At 45.9% G+C, this 21,008-nt stretch overlaps 1 protein-coding gene across 1 annotated transcript; it reads left to right on the forward strand.

The window, feature by feature from the left end:
* Positions 1-1,673: 1,673 nt before the first annotated feature.
* Positions 1,674-10,783, forward strand: Ccng2 (cyclin G2). The gene is made up of 8 exons (XM_006987208.4): positions 1,674-1,864; positions 2,689-2,826; positions 3,389-3,526; positions 4,879-5,129; positions 5,291-5,369; positions 5,461-5,559; positions 7,425-7,630; positions 9,599-10,783. The coding sequence occupies exons 2-8, from the start codon at positions 2,689-2,691 to the stop codon at positions 9,720-9,722; spliced, it is 1,035 nt and encodes a 344-aa protein (XP_006987270.1). The 5' UTR covers positions 1,674-1,864; the 3' UTR covers positions 9,723-10,783.
* The last annotated feature ends 10,225 nt before the right edge of the window (positions 10,784-21,008 follow it).

Consider the following 21,008-nt stretch of genomic DNA (forward strand, 5'->3'; position numbering starts at 1 on the left):
GGAGTGCTAGCCCTTTGGGGACTCTTCCCCTATTGCCCTGTGCTCCAAACAGATGTCTGAGTCTAGTCCCAGCTAACACACAAAGCCATCTGTTTGTGTAACTCTTCAGCTGTTCGGAAAGAATGGACGGGCTGTGGAAACTATGTTATGTGTCCTCTCGTAGTTTACAAGCTCCAAAGTGACTTACAGAAAACACTCATTTCCCAGGGGCTGGTTATTTAGAATTCATGAAGGTGCTAGGTTACTGACTTGAATGTTTGGTAGAAAATGGGGATCTGAGAAAACAGAAAGTAATTGTGTGTGTGTGTGTGTGTGTGTGTGTGTGTGTGTGTGTGTGTGTGTGTGTGTGTGTGTATAAAATCTGTAAATGTTCTAGAGACGTTTCCTACCTCCCTACAGATACTCCGTGTGAAAGTTTGTCCCGCCTAAGGCATCTAGTTGGTTTGGTTTTTGCTCTGCCTCGGGAGAGGTGTCACCTTAATAACAACGCTAATTATAATAGACAATAAATGATAATTTATGGGCGACCAAGGACCAAATGGCTGTGGGAGCTTTCATTAAAAAAACAAACAGCCCAACCACAACCTCTGGAAGCACGCTATAATAATTATTAGATATTTATATGCCCTCATCAATGTGCAGTTTTTATTGAAAAGTCCCTCCTTTGAACTTTTTATTATGGAAAAATTTTTTTCAAGGTACACAAATGCACTAGCCATTCGGTAACGCAGCTTCTAACACCCCCCGCCTCCCCCCCCCCCCCCCACTGCCCAGCTTGTTCAGCTGTGTGCCCAACTGGTTGAATCTAACTTCTTTTTTTTCTTGAGCCGGAAATCTTTTACGTAAATGCCAAACCATCACACCATTTTACTGGTGAATATTTCAGTAAGCATCTTCGAAATGTTACAGCTTGATTGCAAAATACACCTGTGATACCAATAAGAAGCGCAGACCGCTCCTCTGCACTCGTGGAAACCGAGTTACGTGACCCTGGATTTTCGGGGGTGTGACCCGAGCTGTCAGTCTTCGGCCTAGGCTGAGCTAGATCCGCTCAGGCAGCCGTGGACCCCCGGCACGTACCCGAGAGCCACAAACACCACCCACCCAAGCATGCGCACTCCAGACCCTGGAGTTGCTAAGGCCCCGGAGGAAGATGAGAGACTCGGGATATAGCGAGAGCCAATCAGAGGACGCAACCGCCAATCAGCCAGCCAATCCAGAACCGAGATTAAATCAAGTCCTCCGCGTTCGGCATGCCCCACCCGTATCCAATCAGAGAGCCGGCTACTTTGGGCGGACTTTTCAAAACAGCGAAAACAAAACAAATCGGGGGACCTTTAAAGGGCGTGATGCGTCCAGAAGCGCGGTCTCCTTCCGCCCTCGGAACGGCTCGCTCATCTTTGCCCGCCTTCCGAGTCCACCCTGGAAGGAGGCTGAGATCCAGATTCCGCTCCCCACCCCGGAACCCGGCTCGGCGAGGCGAAGAGGAACAGAGGCGGCTAGCAGAGGCTGGGCGCGGAGGCTCGGGGCGGGGACTCTTTTGCCAGCTCCATTGAGGAGCGCGAGAGAGGATCCCTCCGCGCGGAGCCACGCGCCCCGCCCCTTGGGGGCGTCTCCGACGGAAAACAAAAACAAGGGGTTTGCTCGGCTCCGGAGGCTGCGGCGGAGCCGGGAGGACGCGGAGGTGCGGGGCGGGCGCTGCGCCCCGCTGAGGAGCAGGATGCGGCCGGGGCTGTGAAGGCCGGGCGGTGGCGGGGAGGTCGGATGCGGGTCCCGGAGCACCGCTGAAGCGGCTGCCCCCCGACCTCGGAGACGGAGCCCGGACGCCCCCGCCGCGCCGGTTCGCGACGCCGGGGCCCGCACGGTGAGTGGGGCCTCCCGGATGGCTCTGGCTTTGGTGGTGAAGGGTCGGGATCGCGGCGGTGGAGCCCCCTGAGAGCTGCTTCGGGGCCCCCAGCTGCAGCCCCCTCCGGGTTGACAAAGGCTGCGGGGATGTTTGGAGAGCGGTGGGTAGCCACCCGGGGGTTGACAGCCCCGGGGCTCTGCACCGTGGCTGAACCGAGGTTTTGTGTTCGTGCTGGGCGAGGGCGGACTGGACTCCACCTGCCCCCCCACCCCAGACAGCTAGGTGGGCCGCCCTGTCTTGGACGGTGGGCTCGTCGAAGCTGCAGAAGCCGAGGGGGCAGCTTGGAGGTGGGCTCCGCGAGAGAGGGGGGTCCCCGGGGCGGGGCTCCCGGAGCGGGGCGGGCCTCCGAAGCCGCCTCCTTCCAGTTCTTTGTTCAGTCTCGAGACTCCCCCTCCCTTCTCTCCCATTGTGCAACGCCCCGCCCCAGAATCGCTGGCCTCAGTTTTCCCGTCCCCGTCCCCCCCCCCCCCATTCCTCTAGGCAGAAGTCCCTCCTGTGCTGTCCAGGTGATGCGGACAGTTGGGGGCATTACGCTCCTTGGACAGTTTTCCTGTTTGCCCGACACTGCCAGCCAGAGGGCTGGTCTGACCCAGCCCTGGGCAGCGGCGGTGACCCAGGTCCTTGTCCCATGCCACGCCTCCTTGGCTTTTGGGGAGGATTCCCCTGGGGCTCGCAGACGGGACCTATCCCCCCTCCCCCCGGTCTGGTTTGTGTGAGCTGGGGGCGTCCCTAGCTGGAGGGTTACATTCTTAACCGGCCACGGTACGGTGTATTTGCTGCAGATGAAGGATTTGGGGGCCGAGCACTTGGCAGGTGGCGAGGGGGTTCAGCTTCTCGGATTGTTGAACTTCTACCTGGAGCAAGAACAGAGATTTCAACCTCGAGAAAAAGGGCTGAGCTTGATGGAGGACACCCCAGAGGTAAATTTGAGAGTTGGTAGGAATTTGGAGAAGGGAACTTTTTGTTTTCCCCAGTTAAGTCAGTACTGAAGGCTGCAAAGTTAAATCCAAAAATGGCCTTCCTGTACTAAGAAAAACCTGAAACCGCACAAGGCTGTCTGCTTTTGTTCTAAGTGGAAGTTAGACCAAGTGTAGTGTAGAGGTGTTTCTTCAGACAGTGGGGGCTTCCTAGGGAATATTTATGACAGGATCTCAAATAATCCTAGAAAACAGAAGCACCATACATAATAATTATACAAAACTACATAATTTTTCCAACACTATCTGTTCTAGGGGAATCGAATTGTACCGGAAGTGCCTGGAACTGGGCAAAAAAGACGTCGCCTTACATTGAGCTGTGAAGCTCTTCTGTGTTCGATAACTTTTAAAAGCAGTGATTTATGTCTTTTATCTGAAAATATATAGATAGTATTAAGTAGCTCATACTCATAACATGTTGAAAACTAAACGGGAAAGTATAGTTTCTGGACCTATGTATTCAATTCTAAGAAAATAAACTTGGATTCCTGTTTTTTTATTTCAGAATGATAACACTTTATGTTCAAGACTGAGAAATGCCAAAGTAGAAGATTTACGAAGTTTAACTAACTTTTTTGGATCTTGCACTGAAACTTTTGTTCTGGCTGTCAATATTTTGGATAGGTTCTTGGCTCTTATGAAGGTATTTAATCATTTTTATTAAATCTACATTTTTATTCCTTTGGTATCTTTATTTTTATTTTTGTTTGTTTGAGGCAGGGTTTCTCAGTATAGCTCTGGCTGTTCTGGAACTAGGTCTGTAGACTATGTTGACCTCTAACTCAGAGACCTGGTTGCCTCCGCCTCCGCCTCCCTCTCCTGAGTGCTCGAATTAAAGATGTGTGCTACCACATCTGACAAATCTCCAATTTTTCAATATTCAGTGCCCAATAGTGTCTAACGCACAGGGCTCAATAATATTTGTCAAATGGATGTAATAAAGCATCCTATCCATAAACTTAAAGTAATAAGAATTCATTCTTGCCAAAGAGATTGCAAAATTGTATTTCTAGATCTTAAGTAAGGTTTTGTTGTACCTCTTAAATGTGTTCTCTTGAAAGACTTTATAAAAGGAAGACCAGCATGTTTTAAGTACTTAGTGTTTATAGGAGGCTGGGGGGGAGGGGGGAGAGAAGGTGAGAATTGATTAAAATTAACCTTGTTAAAAAATGCCATGATGCTATCTGTTGCAGGCTGATTTATAAAACTGCCCAATCTGACATAAAAGAAGCTAGACTTTTTATTTTTTTAAAAAAAGTAAAATACTGCTTGGGGGGTAATATTTTCATTTTTCATCATGTTTTTCTTGGAGCCTACATGTTTTTTAATACTGAAACATGACAAATGGAGTGTAACGGTATATTAAAGTTGACCTGCTGCCTTTTCTGTAAGGCCTTTCAAAGGAGGGAGCCACGGTCTTATTAATAGTCAGCAGCAACTGTTAAAAAAGGGCAAATTCTGTGGCCAATAGGATCGCTGTCAGCTGCTGGGTCACCTTCGAGGGCACAGAGAAGAAAAGGGCACCCATCTGTTCACGGCAGCTCCACCTAAGTCCTCCACATGGCACAGTTAATGGGGTGCTTCTCCCGGGCAAGATTACATTATGTAACGGTAGAGTTTTGAATAAAAAGAGCAGATGTAGAATAGTTTTCCTTTATCCAAAGCAGTCGAATGCTGTGTGGTGTAAGTATGTTCATGGGTGTGTTCAAAGGATTGTTTTGAGGGAAGATGTACTATTCTATTACCTCTGAAATATGAAGTGCCAGAAAGCAAGCTTTTGAACCAGCTTTGGGATTATTTGACATGCATTTAAATTTAATAAATGCTCAAATAGCCATTTTTTTCTTTTTAAAGAGAGGTGACAATGGTCTAAAATGTAGAAATAATTGCAGGTAAAGGCAAGTGCATCTAAGAGAAGCAGCGTGAAGTTTGTTCAGCGTCTGTCTGGCTACATCGAAGTGGTGATTGTTGGGATTCCTTTTGCTGTGTTTTCAGGTGAAACCGAAACATTTGTCTTGCATTGGAGTCTGTTGTTTTTTGCTGGCAGCCAGGATGGTGGAAGAGGAAGGTGACATTCCACCCACTCACGATGTGATCCGGATCAGTCAGTGTAAATGCACCGCCTCTGACATTAAACGGATGGAGAAGATAATCTCAGAGAAATTGCACTATGAGTTGGAAGCTACTACTGCCTTAAACTTTTTGCACTTATACCACGCTATTGTATTTTGTCATACTTCAGAAAGGTGAGTGGGACTTGTGCCTTGAACATCGCCTCAACGTAGAGTAGGAAATTAGATTGTCCATAAATCTTACTCCCTCGGAACGTGCAGCGTGCACTTGAGTCCTTAAAACCCACGGAACGTCTCCGAAGGTTTGATAACTCTTTCTCCCTTGCTTTGTACAGGAAGGAAATACTGAACCTCGACAAACTAGAAGCTCAGCTGAAAGCTTGCAACTGCCGGCTTGTCTTTTCAAAAGCAAAAGTGAGTCTGTTTCTTCCTTAGTTACGTCTCATGGTTTCCGTTGTGGTTTTTTTCCCTAATGTGTGTGTTTTTGTTTGTTTATTTTTTGTAGCCATCTGTATTAGCTCTGTGCCTTCTCAATTTGGAAATAGAAACGGTAAAATCCGTTGAATTGCTGGAAATTCTTCTGCTTGTTAAAAAACATTTGAAGGTAAGTATCTTTGGGCATTGTTTTCTTGTGGTGTCTTAAATATTTTATATAACACTTTGTGAAATTCTCAGCGTGTGTTCATTTTTCCTGTATGTCAGCTGTTCTAATTCTCAAAGTTCGCTTTGACCCAGACAGTATTAAGCCAGAAGAAACTCTGACTTAGCCCAGCTTTTTTTCTGAATGCAGGTGTTCCTTCTGGGGACTTGTTTGCTATGGCAGGGTAGCTGTGCACACTCCCAGTGCCTGCCCTCAACTGTGTGCTGTAAAGTACACTGAATACCCTAAGGTGATAGATGACGTCCCCTCACGTCTGTATGTGGAGGGTTCAGACACCTCAGTAGCACTACCAAAATTATCAGCAGTTTTTTAAAGCCCCTTAGCTGGACCATGCCTGTAAGTTTTTGCAGTCATGGCAAAAAAAAAAAAAACAAAAGCACAGTGCTTTTTCTTATTTAAACTAATAGTCTGGTTAAAGAAATGCAAATTTTAACATGAAATGATGTTTATTGTCAATGTGACTTAGTGTTAGATAATAGTGAATATGAGAAGTACTTTGGGGTTCTTAGCAAAGACATGGGCAATCCTTGGGAGGTGCTGTGATTAGGAGTCTGGCTGAAAATCCATCATCTGCAAGAATGAAGGTTTGTATAGCAAAGGCTTATGGCTAAGAAATGGATAGGCTATTGGGGTTGGGGATTTAGCTCAGTGGTAGCACAAGCCCCTGGTTCAGTCCTCGGGGGGGGGGGGGGGGGGGGGGCTAGGTACATTGGGGACATCATTTTAAGATGGAATGGCTGGGCTGTGGTCACACACAGGGTTAAGTGTATCCAAGGCAGTTCTTCAGAAGCCAAGTATGTAAGTATGTAGATGAGTCAAGGAATCATGGATGACCAAGACTTGGATCTAATGTACTAAAGTTTGATCACTTGTTCAATATCCATAATCCACAGCAAGAGAACTGTCTCTGTCTCCACAAATTTGTACACACACACACACACACACACACACTAGACTTTTTTTTTTTTTCCTAAAAGATGACCCAGTGTTCTGAGTTTTGATGAAAAGGCCAGTCTGAGAGTTGAACGAGATCACTTGAGGATGTATGTGTAGGATAGTGAGAAGGACTGGTAGTGACCAGGTTACAAAGAGCTAAAGATATACGTAGACTTGGTGGAGAGAGAGGCCAGGATGCTTTGAAAGGTTCATTTTTAAGTCAGATGTAGTGGCATACACTTGTAATCCCAGCACCCCGAAGACTGAGGCAGGCGGATTGTGAGCTGGACGTCGATTTAGGCTCCACAGTGACCGGACTTCTTGAGCTGGGTGAAGCTGTCAGAACATGACACAGGCCTTCTGTTTGTGGTGGACGTGTGTGCAGTGTGAGATAGTTGTTGGAGATGTGAGCTTTTTCTGTCGTAGCTCTTTCTCTGAACTTGAGCGTGATGGTGATACTTGAAAGCATCTTCGTGTGTGCATCAGTCACGTGGGCTTCTCCAGTTGGGGAGGAACCGCCCTTCCCGGGAATTTCCTCTCTGATAGTGCTGATTTAGTTTGTGTCCGATGCCATAATATAGATGTATATTATAAGCAATCCAAACTAATTTGTTCAAGAAAGGAATTTTTTTTTAAATAAAGATGCTGAATTTCTTTTCTTTGGCACTACTAAACAATGTACTTGATGCTTTTTTGTTTTAAAAAAACAGGCTTGCTTTTAGGTCAGTGTTTTCTTAGAATAGGCATAATTTGTCTTAGCATCCAGGCCATATTCTCATCAGTTAACTCAGAATACCCGGCACCTGTGATTTCAAGGGGCAGCAGAGCCTGAGAACCATTGTTATAACAGCTTCATTCATCTTTGTACCCAGATCAGCGACACGGAATTCTTTTACTGGAGGGAATTAGTTTCTAAATGCCTAGCAGAGTACTCTTCTCCTGAATGCTGCAAACCTGACCTGAAGAAGCTGGTGTGGATTGTTTCAAGGCGCACAGCGCAAAATCTGCACAACAGTCACTACAGCGTGCCCGAGCTACCGACCATCCCGGAGGGGGGCTGTTCGGATGGCAGCGAAAGGTGAGCAGGCGTCTCCCGCAGACTAAGTAGAGTGATGGGTTCTGAGCATAAAAAACAACTGGCCCATAAAAAATAAGGGCCAGCAAGATGTCTCAGCAGGTAAGGCCACCTGCTGACAAGCTGGCTGGCGTTGGAGTTCCAGAGCCCACAGTGTGGAAGGAGAACCAACCACTACAAGTTACTTTTCTTACCTCCACGCATGCTGTGATACACGTGTGCTCGCACATGCACACACACCACACTCTCCTCCCCCTTCCTTCCCTCCCTCCCTAAAATAAGTAGTGGTGGCGCACGCCTTCAATCCTAGCACTTGGGAGGCAGAGGCAGGTGGGTCTCGTGAATTCAAGGCCAGCCTGGTCTACAGAGTGAGTTCCAGGACAGCCAGGACTGTTATATAGAGAAACCCTGTCTCGAAAAACCAAAAAACAAACAAACAGACAAACCAAAAAAAAAAAAGAAAAAAGAAAAAACAAAAAAAGAAAGAACTGGGAATGGAGATGTAGCTCAGTTGGAAGGTGTTTGCGGAGCATGCAGGAAGCGTAGATTGTGGTCCCTAACACTGTAAACCAGGCCTGGTGACACGTGCCTGTAGTCCCAGCACTGGGAGTTAGAGGCAGGAGGGCCAAAAATTTGAGATCATTCTTAGCAGTGTATGGAGTTCAAGACCATTGTTGGGCTGGAGAGATGGCTCAGAGGTTAAGAGCACTGACCGCTCTTTCAGAGGTTCCGAGTTCAATTCCCAGCAACCACATGGTGGCTCACAACCATCTGTAATGAGATCTGGTGCCCTCTTCTGGTGTGCAGACATACATACAAACAGAACACTGTATACATAATAAATAAATCTTAAAAAAAAAAAAAAAGACCATTGTTACATGTGGGACCCTGTCTCAAAAAGACGAAATACAATCTGTGGAAAGTTGTAAGGGAACATCTTTCTTCACAGTGTTTTTTCAAGCCAGAAAATTAACCAGTAGTTTCTTAAAATAGGCAACTTGTAAACCCCCACCTCAAAAAAACACATTTTTGTCTTTTCCTCCTCCTTACTCTTTGAGACGCAGTTCCATTTTTAAAATGAAAGCAGTTGGAACAGTCGCGGGCTTTTCACTGTTGGTGTGCTAATGGTGCTGTAGGGGGAGGGTGGGTCCAGGAGCCGCCGTTACCAAGACTCCACCGATGCACTCAAGTTTGGCCAAGTGCCGCCACTTACTTTGTTTGTAACATGAACTTTACTAAATTTGATGCTGTCTGCTGTCAGGTAAGGACCAGACACTCCAGTTTCATAGTGTGTGTTCTTGCTTTGGCATTTGGCATACTCCTGGTGGAGTAACCAGTAGAGGGAAGACCTTTCAGCAGACCACAGTTTCACCCCTGCATTGAAGATACTTAGAATTCTGTGGTTACTTCTGCTACAGTGAATGGGACAGGCATGATAGGAGGCAAATAGTAATTTGGGCTCTCTTAAGAAAACTGTTTTTTCTGGGTGGTGGTGGCATGGGCCTTCAATCCCAGCACTTGGGAGACAGAGGCAGGCGGATCTCTGTGAGTTTGAGTCTAGCCTGGTCTGTGGAGGGAGTTCCAGAACAGCCAGAGTTACACACAGAGAAACCCTATCTAGGAAAAACAAACAAACAATTGTTAACCGAACCTGATGGCCCATGCCTTTAATCTCAGCACTTGAGAGGCAAAGGCAGGAGGATCTCTGAGTTCAAGGCTTCCTGGTCTACATCTGGAGTTCCAGAACAGCCAGGGCTATGTAGAAAGACCCTGTCTATAAATAAATAGATGAGAACAATTGTTAAGGAAAAACTATCTTTTAATGAGAACAAACTTGACATTAAGCTCAACTCAGCTGTGTAAATAATGGTTAGCTTTTGAGTATGGTGTGTAGATGGATCAGGCTGTTGTATTTTGCCTACAGACATCTGTTTCAAGCAATGACACCCTTTTTTGTCTCTTTCCTTTCAGTGAGGACTCTGGTGAAGACATGAGTTGTGGAGAGGAGAGTCTCAGCAGTTCCCCTCCCAGTGACCAAGAGTGCACCTTCTTTTTTGACTTCAAAGTGGCTCAGACACTCTGCTTTCCATCTTAGAATTCGCGTGGTCTGTGTCAGGAGTTAAAGGATGTGCGCCTGTTTCAAAGCAATAAGTGGGGGAGTAGGTAGTTCTCTAGTGCATCCCCCATCTAGACAGGAATTAGACAGACTGGAATACCTACCTTCTATTTATTATTCAGGTCAGATCTGGCCTATTTTCATATTTAATCCTAAGCCATCAAATGGGTTAGTGCCTCTTAACAGTACTTTATACATTGGCACTTTATTTTCTAGTTGACTTTACCTGTGGGGAGGAAGGAAGGTGCTGATACCTTTGTTACTTTTCAAGATTTTTAGAGATGGGTAGTGTAGCTCGTCTTCAACTGTAGAGCCTTCGGGTGTCTTTCTCTAACGTGGAAGGGTGCAAGCGCTTCCGTAGCAGGGACAGTGGGTAAGCCTTCCGTGGTTCGTCTGGGATTTCCTTCTCCCCTGTTCTCAGAACAGACTGTACAGGACTCTGAGTGTCAAACACCAACTTTGTTTTCTGATGATAGTGGCTGATACAGATCCTATACATTAAGAGTTATATTGACATATCTGTGAATTTTAGTTTCTAAATGTCTTGAGATTTCTGCTAAAGCAGAAATTGTCATCAGGCTAGGGCTGTTAGTTGCATTCTTAATACCTAAGTATTCTCATACTGTAGTATTATTTTATTGTTATCTAAAAGATCCATAATCTGCTAGTTTTGCATGCACCTGTATGAAAATGGAACCGGAAATGGAACAAATATGAACAGAACAGGAAATGGAATTGATAAGCACTGATTTAGTTCATCTCACTTTCTTGTATTGAAAAATCTGCATGATAACTTTCTGATTGTTTTGTAATTCACATTTCATAATGTATTGTATATGGGTGCCAAGATTTGAATATGAAGTGAAGGAACTCCAGTGTTTGTAGTATTAGTTAAAGCGATTCTGTGTGGTGAGACAGCCATAGGGATGAGGATGTGTACACTCTGTACACAGAAGATTTGTACAGAGAATTTTTAACTTTATAAACCTATGTGAAAATGTAAATCTTTTAAAATGTACATAAAATACTGTATTTTTTTACCTTGTGTGTGTGGTAATCTGGTCAGTGCATGTAAATATAATTTATTGTGTGTTCTATATTCCCAGACATTGATGACTTACTTTTTATTAGTAAGTCAACACCCATTGAGGTGTTTTCCAAAGTAGATTTTTTTTTTAAGTCAGAATAGGTTGTAATTCAAAATAAAAGTACTAATGAATTCTCCTTACGTTTAGTTTTTAATTGATTTTTGGTGAGTTTCATCACAAAGGCTTGAAGTGAAGTTGAGGGTCCCCACGTTGTCTTTTAACTGCTGACAAGTCCTCTTGTGTGGTTTCTCATCAGTTTGGCCCTTGGTTTTGGAAATTTCCAAAGGGCATCTGTCACTTGAAAATTGACCTATCTCTGGGTGGGTTTATATTAAACTTTCAGAGATGGCACACTAATCCAAATGTCTGTTTCTTCACTGTGAAAGGCAATAATATGGTATGAAGTATGCCAGGCTGGTACACTGTACATTCTCTGGAATGTTGCATGATGTGTTTGATGATGGAGTCCCACTAGTTTCTTAGTGTCTTGCTTTTTGTAGTTCAACTTTTTTTTTCCCCTTCTCTGAAATGGTAGTCTCTCTGTTTAGCCCTGACTGTCCTGGAACTCATTACATAGCCTGGGTTGGCCTTGAACTTACAGAGATCTGCCTGCCTCTGCTCCCATGTGCTGGAGTTAAAGGTGTGTATCACCATACCTGGCCTCTCAAATCTTAAAAATAATTTTTTTTGTGTCTGTTTCCCATTCTAGTTGTATTTTGTAGACTTGTATTCTAGTTGGTCAGCAAACCATGTATATGGAATATAATTTTTTATGTGCTGACTCTGCCCTGGAGGTAATAGGCATGACTTCTGTCTTAGGGTTTCTATTGCTGTGAAGAGACACCATGACCATGCAACTCTTATAAAGGAAGACACTCAATTGGGGCTGGCTTACAGGTTCAGAGGCTTAGTCCACTATTCATGGTGGGAAGCATGGTGGTGTGCAGGCAGATGGGGTGTTAGAGAAGGAGCCAAGAGTTCAACATCTGGATTGGCAGGCAGCAGGAAGAGAGTGATATTGGGCCAGGCTTTAGCATCTGAAACCTCAAAGCTGAACCCCAGTGACATACTTCTTCCAACAAAGCTACATCTACAACAAGGCCACACCTCCTAATGGGTCACTCCCTGGTGACCAAGCATTCAAATCTATGAGTCTACAGGGGCCGTTCTTACTGAAACTGCCACAGCTTCCTACCTTCCCAGTGAGGAATCTGCTCTAGGATGACCCTTTTTGAAAAGCTTCGACAACTAGGATGTTCTGCTTCAGATTTTGACTGTTGTGATGTGAAGGTCATTTGTAGTCTTCCCAATCCTGTGACCCTCTTGGGTCCCTCGGATTGTATTGCTTTTCTTACTAGGTCTCTCTGGGGGAATCTGTCCGAGGCTCCATCTCTTCTACGTCTAGCTTTTGGTATATTTAGCCTAGACTTTTTCATTGAGCTCCCAACTTCTTATTCACTCTGGCCATTCTACTGGGAAGTTTCTGATTACTCCTAAACCTGTTCTTCTTGTATGGCTATCTCCCTGAATCAGAATTCTACCCATTCAAGAAGAAAACTTGGCCGATTTCTTTGTCTCTCCTTGTGTTCTGGAGAGTCCCTAGCCTCATTTGGAGGATGTCATTACATTGTTTGTATCTCCTTACTGGCTCTCCTCTTTTTCTGCTACTGCCTTGGTTCAGATGACCCCCACCCCCACCCCTTCTGTCTGGATGCTTACTATGCTGACCCCAATATCTTTTATTCCAGTTTTGATTGGTTCTGGCCCATGAAAACATGTCTTGAAAATTTGTTCAAAAGGTCCCTCCTCATCTGGTACGCTGAACCTATTGTTCTATTGCTGTTTTTTTTTTTTTTTTTTTTTTCTTGTCATTTCCTGAAGCTAAAACATTTCAAACCTGGAAGGCTGGCAGCTATGTGGAAGATGGGATGGAGTTTTTATCTTTTTTTCTTTCTTTCTTTTTTTTTTTTTTTTTTTGTGGCATCACTAGGGGACTCACTTGGTGCCATTCAATTGAGTGCTTTTCTCAAGGCAGTGATGAGTAAGATTGAGACTCGGGCATCATCCGCACATTACCACAGTCTTGGGGAAGAGGTTACCATTTTGACCTCATTGGTGATCCACCCCTTTGGGCTGTTTCGGTTTTGATGCTGTGGTTTGTCGGGTAAGTTGGGTGTGCTTTTCTGTAGTACCTGGTAGGGTGGTGTGACAGGGTGCTGGGTCTCCACCCATCTGCCTCTGCTCCCACCTTCCTGTTCCAGGCTGTGACATTTCCTAAGTACTGTGTTTTCATAAACCCTCCGGAGTTAACATTCAAGTTAACTGGAGAGATGCTGGCTGTGTACTTCTCATGGCAACTTAAACCGTTCTCTTAGTCTAAGAGCTGTTTCCCTTCAGCTCACTGCATCGTTGAAACACTAGATCGCAGCACAGTGCTTCCCCGACATCCTACCTCTCCCGCCACACAGACAAGCTATCACTTGATACAGGCAGTCCACTTCAGCTTTTATAGAGAAGATTGACTCCAAGATCTTGTAGATCCTAGCCAAGCCCTTTATCCTGGAGCCCCGCTTGTCTCTTTGGAATGCAGTTTTCCTGTAAGGACCAGGAATATCCAACAACTTCCGGTCTGGGCTCAGTGAGTCTGGACTGGGAGAGAGTATCCCAGAGGGGCAGCTGGCGAGTCTAACCTCCCCTAGCACACATGGCTCTGTTACCCTTGAATTCTGGCTCCTCTCGTGGTTCCCTTGCCTGTCTACTCAAGTGCAGTGGGAGAAACTGTGTGTGTGTGTGTGTGTGTGTATGTGTGTGTGTGTGTGTGTGTGTGTTTCCCTGTTGGTCCTTGAGGCCTCTGCTTTGCCACAGAGGAGCTTGCACTGAGCCTGAAAGACAAGAGACCATGTGGAAAGGGTTTTGAGAAAGATCATCTTGATGTCCTACTGTGCTTCTGGCTGAGGACCCTGGATCCTCACCTACAGATCTCAGAGGAACCCCTGCAGCTTGTCCCAGTCTGCCCACAGACTTGTGAGAAATAAGTCATCGTTTAAAGCCACGAGGCTTTGGGGTGGTTTGTTACACAGAAATAACTGAAACAACACATTCATGACCAAATGATGATTATACAAATGTAAATGTTTTTGTTCTTAAAATGGATTTATGTCATTGGTGTTTCACATGATACAGAATGCTTGGACACACACACACACACACACACACACACACACACACACACTGATTATCTCCTTCCCTTGGTGAAACCCTTAAGAGTCTCAACAGGCTCTTAGCATCCAGTTCAAGCTCCTTACAGGACTTAGCCCCACCCCTGTGGCTCCGCCCTTCTCGGCCTCTTCCTGGTGGTCATGGGGGTGAGTGAGCTTTTTGGCCTACAGTGCTTTGGCTCCTTCCCACATCACGCTTCGACCCCCTTCAGTGGCTTCACACACACACACACACACACACACACACACACACACACACACACACACACACACACACACCTGGCTGAAGCACCATGCCACCTCCAGCTGACAACTCCCACTTAATGAAGAAGAGTCTCTTTCTTCATTCACTTGTTCGTCCCCTCACTGGATGGATGTGGGACAGTTCTCGTGTGCCAAAACCAAACGAAGCGCTTGCTGCGTGACACCAAACTCAACCCACAATATCCCCATCCTGAGGGAATTGTAGGGTAAAGTGGAACAACTTGCAACAAATCCTGTACTTTTTTTTTTTTTTTTTTTTTTTTTTTTTTTTTTTTGGTTTTTCGAGACAGGGTTTCTCTGTGTAGCTTTGCGCCTTTCCTGGAGCTCACTTGGTAGCCCAGGCTGGCCTCGAACTCACAGAGATCCGCCTGCCTCTGCCTCCCGAGTGCTGGGATTAAAGGCGTGCGCCACCACCGCCCGGCCTTAAATCCTGTACTTTTAAAGGCCTTTGATGATGCTTCCTTTCACAAAAGTCCTCCAGAACTTCCCGACTTTCTGCTCCTCCTCAGTGCCGTGTGTTGTTTTTATAAAACATATTTTTCTTCTCTCAGCAGCTTTCTGTCCCCCTTGCCCACCTTCCTCACTGTCTGTTCCCTGGAGGGAGAGGCCACTGGTGTCTTGTCTTTGCTGAATGCCCAACACTAGGTACGGTGTCTGGCCCACACTCTCTCCAGCTACTGCCTTGCTCCATTACAGGTAACAAGCAACTCCACGACCACCTAGGGTGTGCCCATGCCTGACATGGCTTGTTTTCACCTCGTCCAGTGCTATTTGACAGGTCTTGGTACAACACTGGCAGAGATGTAGGAAGTGCCAGGGCTATAGTCCAGACCCATCCACCCGCCAGACACTGTGCTCTGAAGCTCAGTGCGGACAGCCACCCTGAAGCAGGTACCATTCACACAGTCACTGACTCGGTAGCAGAAACTCACATGAAGAACAGTCTGTTAGAAATACTGGTGACATGAAAGCGCACTATTTTCCCCTTCTGTTTTTAATTGCCTCCACTCATTGAAAGGAAACGTGGTTAGGGTTTAGAGAAAGGTGTCATTGCCTACTCAGGAACGAGATAAGAACAGAAGTGGAATGGTCCAGGGCAGAAGCAGACAGGTCTCAAAAGCAGGGCATTTCTGTGTTGGTGCTGGGGTTGAATATAGAGCTCTGCACAGGCTGAACGCTGCCTCTGTCACTGAGCTCAACCCCAGCCCCGAAGCTAGGAATTTTAATTTGACACTGGATCTTTTGGTACTTAGGCCTAAGAACCGTCCCAGACACGTACCCATCCAGTTCTTGCTCTGTGTTTGCAGTTGATGCTGTATCATTATTTCCTGCTCCAATGCCTAGAGCCATTTAGGGTTTGCTGGAACTCCGTGGGATGACGGTCTTGTTAAGGGCTTGCTTACTCCTTACCTATATTGCTATTATCCACATAGCAATTACCTCTGTAGCATGTCCAGTAATTATTTCACAGGTATGTGGTTTATTCTTTTGCCTCAATAGGGAATTTTTTTTTTTTTTTGTAAAAAGAGATGATATATTCTGTTTCATTTTTCTCCTTCCACACACCTAGCATAATACTGGGGAAAAATATTTTCCTGTGTTGATAATTGTGCCTGGTCATGTCTTTGCCGTTTTTGGTTACAGTGATTCATAATTTGCAAAGGTAGATTTTTCTGCGTGTTAGGACAATTCAGCTTCTCCAAAGCCAGGGTTTCAAGAGGACACGTGGGAGGTCCCAGGCCACTGCTCTGGATACCTCCCCACACTACATCAAAGGTATTTCACCAGCTGGTGCCCGACTCCAGCATCTAGAGTGAAGGGTGATTAAGCATTGTGTTAGGTAAAGTGGTGGTGCCTCAGTTTCTCCTATATATAGCAAAGCTAATTATAGTGGCTACTGTCCAAGGGGACAGAGAAAGAGACAGTCCTGCAGCATCCCCAGGAGTCCCCCCAATCTGTTAGGGATTGGGCTCAAGCAAAACTGGGATTTGTGGCATAAGTTGGCAATACGAAGCCGAGTGGGAGTTTAATAAAGGTATTTTAATGTAGATTTTAGCACGAGAAAGAAGACACCCGGAAGAAAAATAAGACATAACCCAGGGCATGATGTGGGCTTCTCAGAGAAGAGCTGCACAGTTTTGAAAGACATTTGAAACATAAATATTAAGCATGGGTGTTGGGAGTTGGTGGAGGCTGCGAAGAACAAGAGACGGGCCTGGAGAGAAGGCTCATTGGTTAAGAAAACTACGTTCAGTTCCCAGCACCACACGGTGGCTCACAACCATCCATAACTCTAGTTCCAGGGCATGCAATGCTCCCTTCTAACTTCCGTGGGCATTGCACACGTGTGTTGCACATACACACAGGCAAAACACACTCATAAAATAAATCTGGCAAAAGAATTGTGGGAGGAGGGGCTGGAGAGATGGATCAGCAGTTAAGAGCACTGACTGTTCTTCCAGAGGTTCTGAGTTCAATTCCCAGCACCCCCATGGTGGCTCACAACCATCTGTAATGAGATCAGGTGCCCTCTTCTGGCCTGCAGGGATACATGCACTGTACACATAATAAATAAATATTTAAAAAAAAAAAAGAATGTGGGGGGGAAAAAGAACGGGAGATGCTAGAGAAAGTGTTAAGACATCCATGTGTAGGTGTGGGTTTCTCAAGGGAAAGTTTCAGTTCACTGTCGTTACAAAATAGTCACATGTACGATTTGGGTGGCCTTTGAGGCTATTGTCTCCTATCTTGGAGACACTACATGAGAAGAGATGGAAGGGTGGTTTGTAAGGGACATCTTACAGGATTTACCATGGATAAGATCACAGGGATGCAGGACAATAAGATGTCTTTAAACAAAGTTAGTAGGCTTTGAAATTCCCAGGAAATGTAAGGGGTAGAGTGGAGGGAGGGAAATTGAATTTACCTAATGTCATACATGGTTCTGAAAATGTATCTGCTTTGTAAAAATGTAAACACTTAGGAAAAATAGATAATGCCTAAAATGCCACTTCTCAGAGATACTGCTGTCGACTGGAGTGCTTATCTTCTCTGTCATTGGTGTGTGTGTGTGTGTGTGTGTGTGTGTGTGTGTGTGTGTTTGTGTTTGTGTTTGTGTGTAGTGTGTGTGTATGTAGTGTGTGTTGTGTGTGTGTGTTTGTGTACATGCCAATGCCTGTGGAGATAAGATGACATCATTCAGGAGTCAATTCTCTCCTTCCACCACATAGGTTCTGGGGATTGTACTCAGGTGGTCTGGCTTGCACAGCAATCATATTGATCCCCGGGCCATCTTGCTGGTTCTCATTTTAGTCTGTGTGAACGTATAGACACTGGAATCCTCTGTCTTTACTTGAGTGGGTCCGACTCTGTGTATTCTGTACTCCGATTTCACTGTTTGGATCTATCATGTATAGACACTGGAATCCTGTCTTTTCTTGAGTGGGTCCTACTCTGTGTATTCTGTACTCTGATTTCACTGTTTGGATCTATCAGGTCAGTATCACTATGCAGCTTTACTTCTAATGGCCACGGCATGTTTCCTCCTGTACTTGTGGGACCATTATTTGACTGATCCATTCCTATTGGGTGCCTGTGTCATTTCTTACCTGTCTTTAATACAATAGTAGGAAATATTCTTGTAAGTGCATTTCTGCTTGCTTGTGCAATCGTGTCTTTAGGATACAGTTCTGCAAGTGAAAACCTTGGGCCTACGAGAAGACACATTTAAAATGAATGTGGCTTTGGCTTGCTCTCCTGGGAGCAGTAGAGATCCACACCCTTTTTGATAGTGCGAGTCAGTGAGTTTCCTTACTTTCCTGCCAGACAGTTTTGATGGGGTAGGAGAGGAGGACTCAGAGGAGCCAAGGAGCTCATTAGATTCCTAAAGGGCCCAGAGGAAGATGTCACTGAAAGGGATGCAAGAGAAGAAACACAGGTCCCCAGAGGCTGGGCTCAAAAAGCAGTCTGTGCCCGCATCCCGTTTAGTTCCAGGTTCCAGCTTGCCCAGTGTTGGGCAACATCCATCCTAAGCCACCAGAACACCCAGACTCCTTTGTGGGGTGCAGCAGGCAAACAGCTGGAGCCAGCAGCTGCCCTTGGGCCTGGGCAGGCCAAAGCCTTTCGGTTCGGCGTTGGAGAAAGGCTTACCTGCAGCTGTGCGGGCCCAGCCTGGGCGCTTGTCCTGTCTTGTCCCTTAGAGGCGTGAGGCTGACTGCAGGAGAGGAGATCAAAGGCCAACCACGCCGGCAGCTCTCACAAGCGGAGCGGCTGTGCCTGAACCTGGGGCCTGGCTCCAGCCGCAGATACTCATCTTGGTTGCTTGAGGGAAACGGTTTGTGGTGTTTCTGGGTGGGGCATCCAGGGAAGGGAGAGAGGTGAGAATTGAAAAGGGCATGTTACCTGCCCTCATGTCCGTGTTATACCAGCGGCCACAGCCCTTCCCTTTCTCCTTCTCCTTTCTAAATAATTTTTTTTTTGTTTTTTTTTTGTTTTTTTTTTTTTGTTTTTTCGAGACAGGGTTTCTCTGTGTAGCTTTGTGCCTCTCCTGGAACTCACTTGGTAGCCCAGGCTGGCCTCAAACTCACAGAGATCCGCCTGCCTCTGCCTCCCAAGTGCTGGGATTAAAGGCGTGCGCCGCCGCCGCCGCCGCCGCCGCCGCCGCCGCCGCCGCCACCACCACCTGGCTACTTTTTAAATAATTTTTTAATAGAAAAGATTTGAGTGTAGGATGTTTATAGGAGAAATCCCTAAAACGCTGTCCTAAATCTCACCCCCTATGCACAAATGCCTTCACGGTATCCCCCAGCTGTTATATCCAGGGTTCATGCTTGCCACAGGGATTCAGGGCGCTTCTCTCCTGCCTGTGCAGCTTATCCAAGCATGTTGGCACAGCTGTTTACCAGCTGTTGCCTGGACTTGGGGCAGAATCCCTGTTTGGGCATCAGTGACATGGCTCCTTTGTGTGGTTTCCGGCACTTTGTGCCCCAGAAACAAACTAGGCTGCCAGACAGACCAAAGCAGCAGAGGGAACCGGGCACTGGCCTGCCCAGGGCCAGCTCGCCGCTGGCTTGTCTTCTCTTGGTGCTCTTAGAGCATTTGAGAAGATGGCCGTGAGGGAAGTTCAACCTGGTCATTCATTTCCGCTGTTCTAGTACACAGGACTCCAGATTTGCTGACGCTAGTGAATGAGACGGTCTGTCCATGCTCCAAGAACAAATAGCCTGCTACATTCAAGGCCATACCCTTCTGCTCAACAGGGGCTTACTATTTTTATCAGTTTGAAGAAACTAGAGAAGGCCCTGAGACTTTAGATGTTTTCTTAAAGTCCTGAGGGCCTCTGTGCAATCATCCCCAAGCCCACTTGGCCACCCTGGGCGTGCTTCAGCACTCAGTCTGCGGAATTCATCAGCACTGTTTTCCAGAGGCGCTTCTACCCATGCAACATCCCTCTTCAGAAGGTCTGAAGCCTGAACCACTCCACAGTCTAAAAACTTGAAGGGCCAACATGATCGTACACGTGGAACACTTCATACAATGAATATATATATATTAACAATTTCATATAAAAGTCACCCTCAGGCTATATATATAAGCTGTACATGGAGGTTAAACAAAGCTCATGTTTGGACTTGGAGCCCATCTTCAAGGTATCTGATTATGCACAGGCTAATATTAAAGACCCCCCCACCCCACCCCACCCAACCATAAACAAAAAGAACCCAAGGCCAAAGCACTTGTGAGTCCGGAGCATTTTGGACAATGACTCCTTCTATGGTGTATTTACAGAATTGAGGTTTTTTTCTAAAGCCATTCAAAATCTCTATGTAAATCATTTTTTTGAAGTACTGAGCATGGGCAACCAAAGACACAAATACCAGTTTTCTTCTTTTGCTAATTGAAAACCACACAAATGGGGAAACAATTCAGACTGATAAAAATGTAAAAACAAAACAAAACAAAACAAAAAAACTCTCTGGAGGGGAAGGGGAAGAGAACGAAGCTGTGGATGATGGGATGAAAGAGAAGGCACTTGGTGGTAACTAGAACATGGTAGGGCAGGATTAGCTATGGGAGCCAGTGAGACAGGCAGATCCAGCGGGGAGCAGCTGTTGGAATCAGTCCTTGCAGGGTACAGGAAGAGTCTTGCAATCTAGTCCCAGGTCTGTTTTACCCAAGAAAATGACTTCACTGTGGTGGAGTTCATTTTATTCTGTATAAAATAAAGGCTTGGGATAATGACTACCCGGGGCCTGTTGTAGCCTTGCCGTTCCCATTTCAAAACTCAGAGAATAAAACCTTCTAAAGCACCTGAGGCGCTTGCCTTCTGGGAAAAGGTTTCTTAAATGCCAGGCTAGAGGACTGTCATTATTCCCAGCTGTAATCTTCTAAAGATTATATCCAGTCTGCGGTGTCGTTAAGTCGCTCTTGTTAATTTTCACTTTGGAAGAGGAGAGCTGATACATGGCTGATAACTGTGGTGGGAAAATGGAACGGCAGGCACCGGTACATACGAGGGAGCACATTCTGCACAAACACATTCGGAAACTGTGGCAAAGATAGTAAAGACGTAACACGGACGTGAACGTGCCACGAAGTGTGCCTGGTACGCATAACCACTGTTTGGGCAGCTCCGTGGTTTTCAAGCTCTGGTTAGAGTCACCGTCTCAGGAGGCAGCTATCAGCAGAGGGGATCT

This window comes from Peromyscus maniculatus, chromosome 10 (assembly GCF_049852395.1).
Source record: "Peromyscus maniculatus bairdii isolate BWxNUB_F1_BW_parent chromosome 10, HU_Pman_BW_mat_3.1, whole genome shotgun sequence".
Taxonomy (NCBI): domain Eukaryota; kingdom Metazoa; phylum Chordata; class Mammalia; order Rodentia; family Cricetidae; genus Peromyscus; species Peromyscus maniculatus.

Bases quoted from the DNA above. Each gene is read 5' to 3' on its own strand.
- Ccng2 (XM_006987208.4), top strand. From the start codon at position 2,689: ATGAAGGATTTGGGGGCCGAGCACTTGGCAGGTGGCGAGGGGGTTCAG. The intron at 3,527-4,878 runs GTATTTAATCAT...CTGTGTTTTCAG, and splicing joins GGTTCTTGGCTCTTATGAAG to GTGAAACCGAAACATTTGTC. The intron at 5,370-5,460 runs GTGAGTCTGTTT...TATTTTTTGTAG, and splicing joins TTGTCTTTTCAAAAGCAAAA to CCATCTGTATTAGCTCTGTG.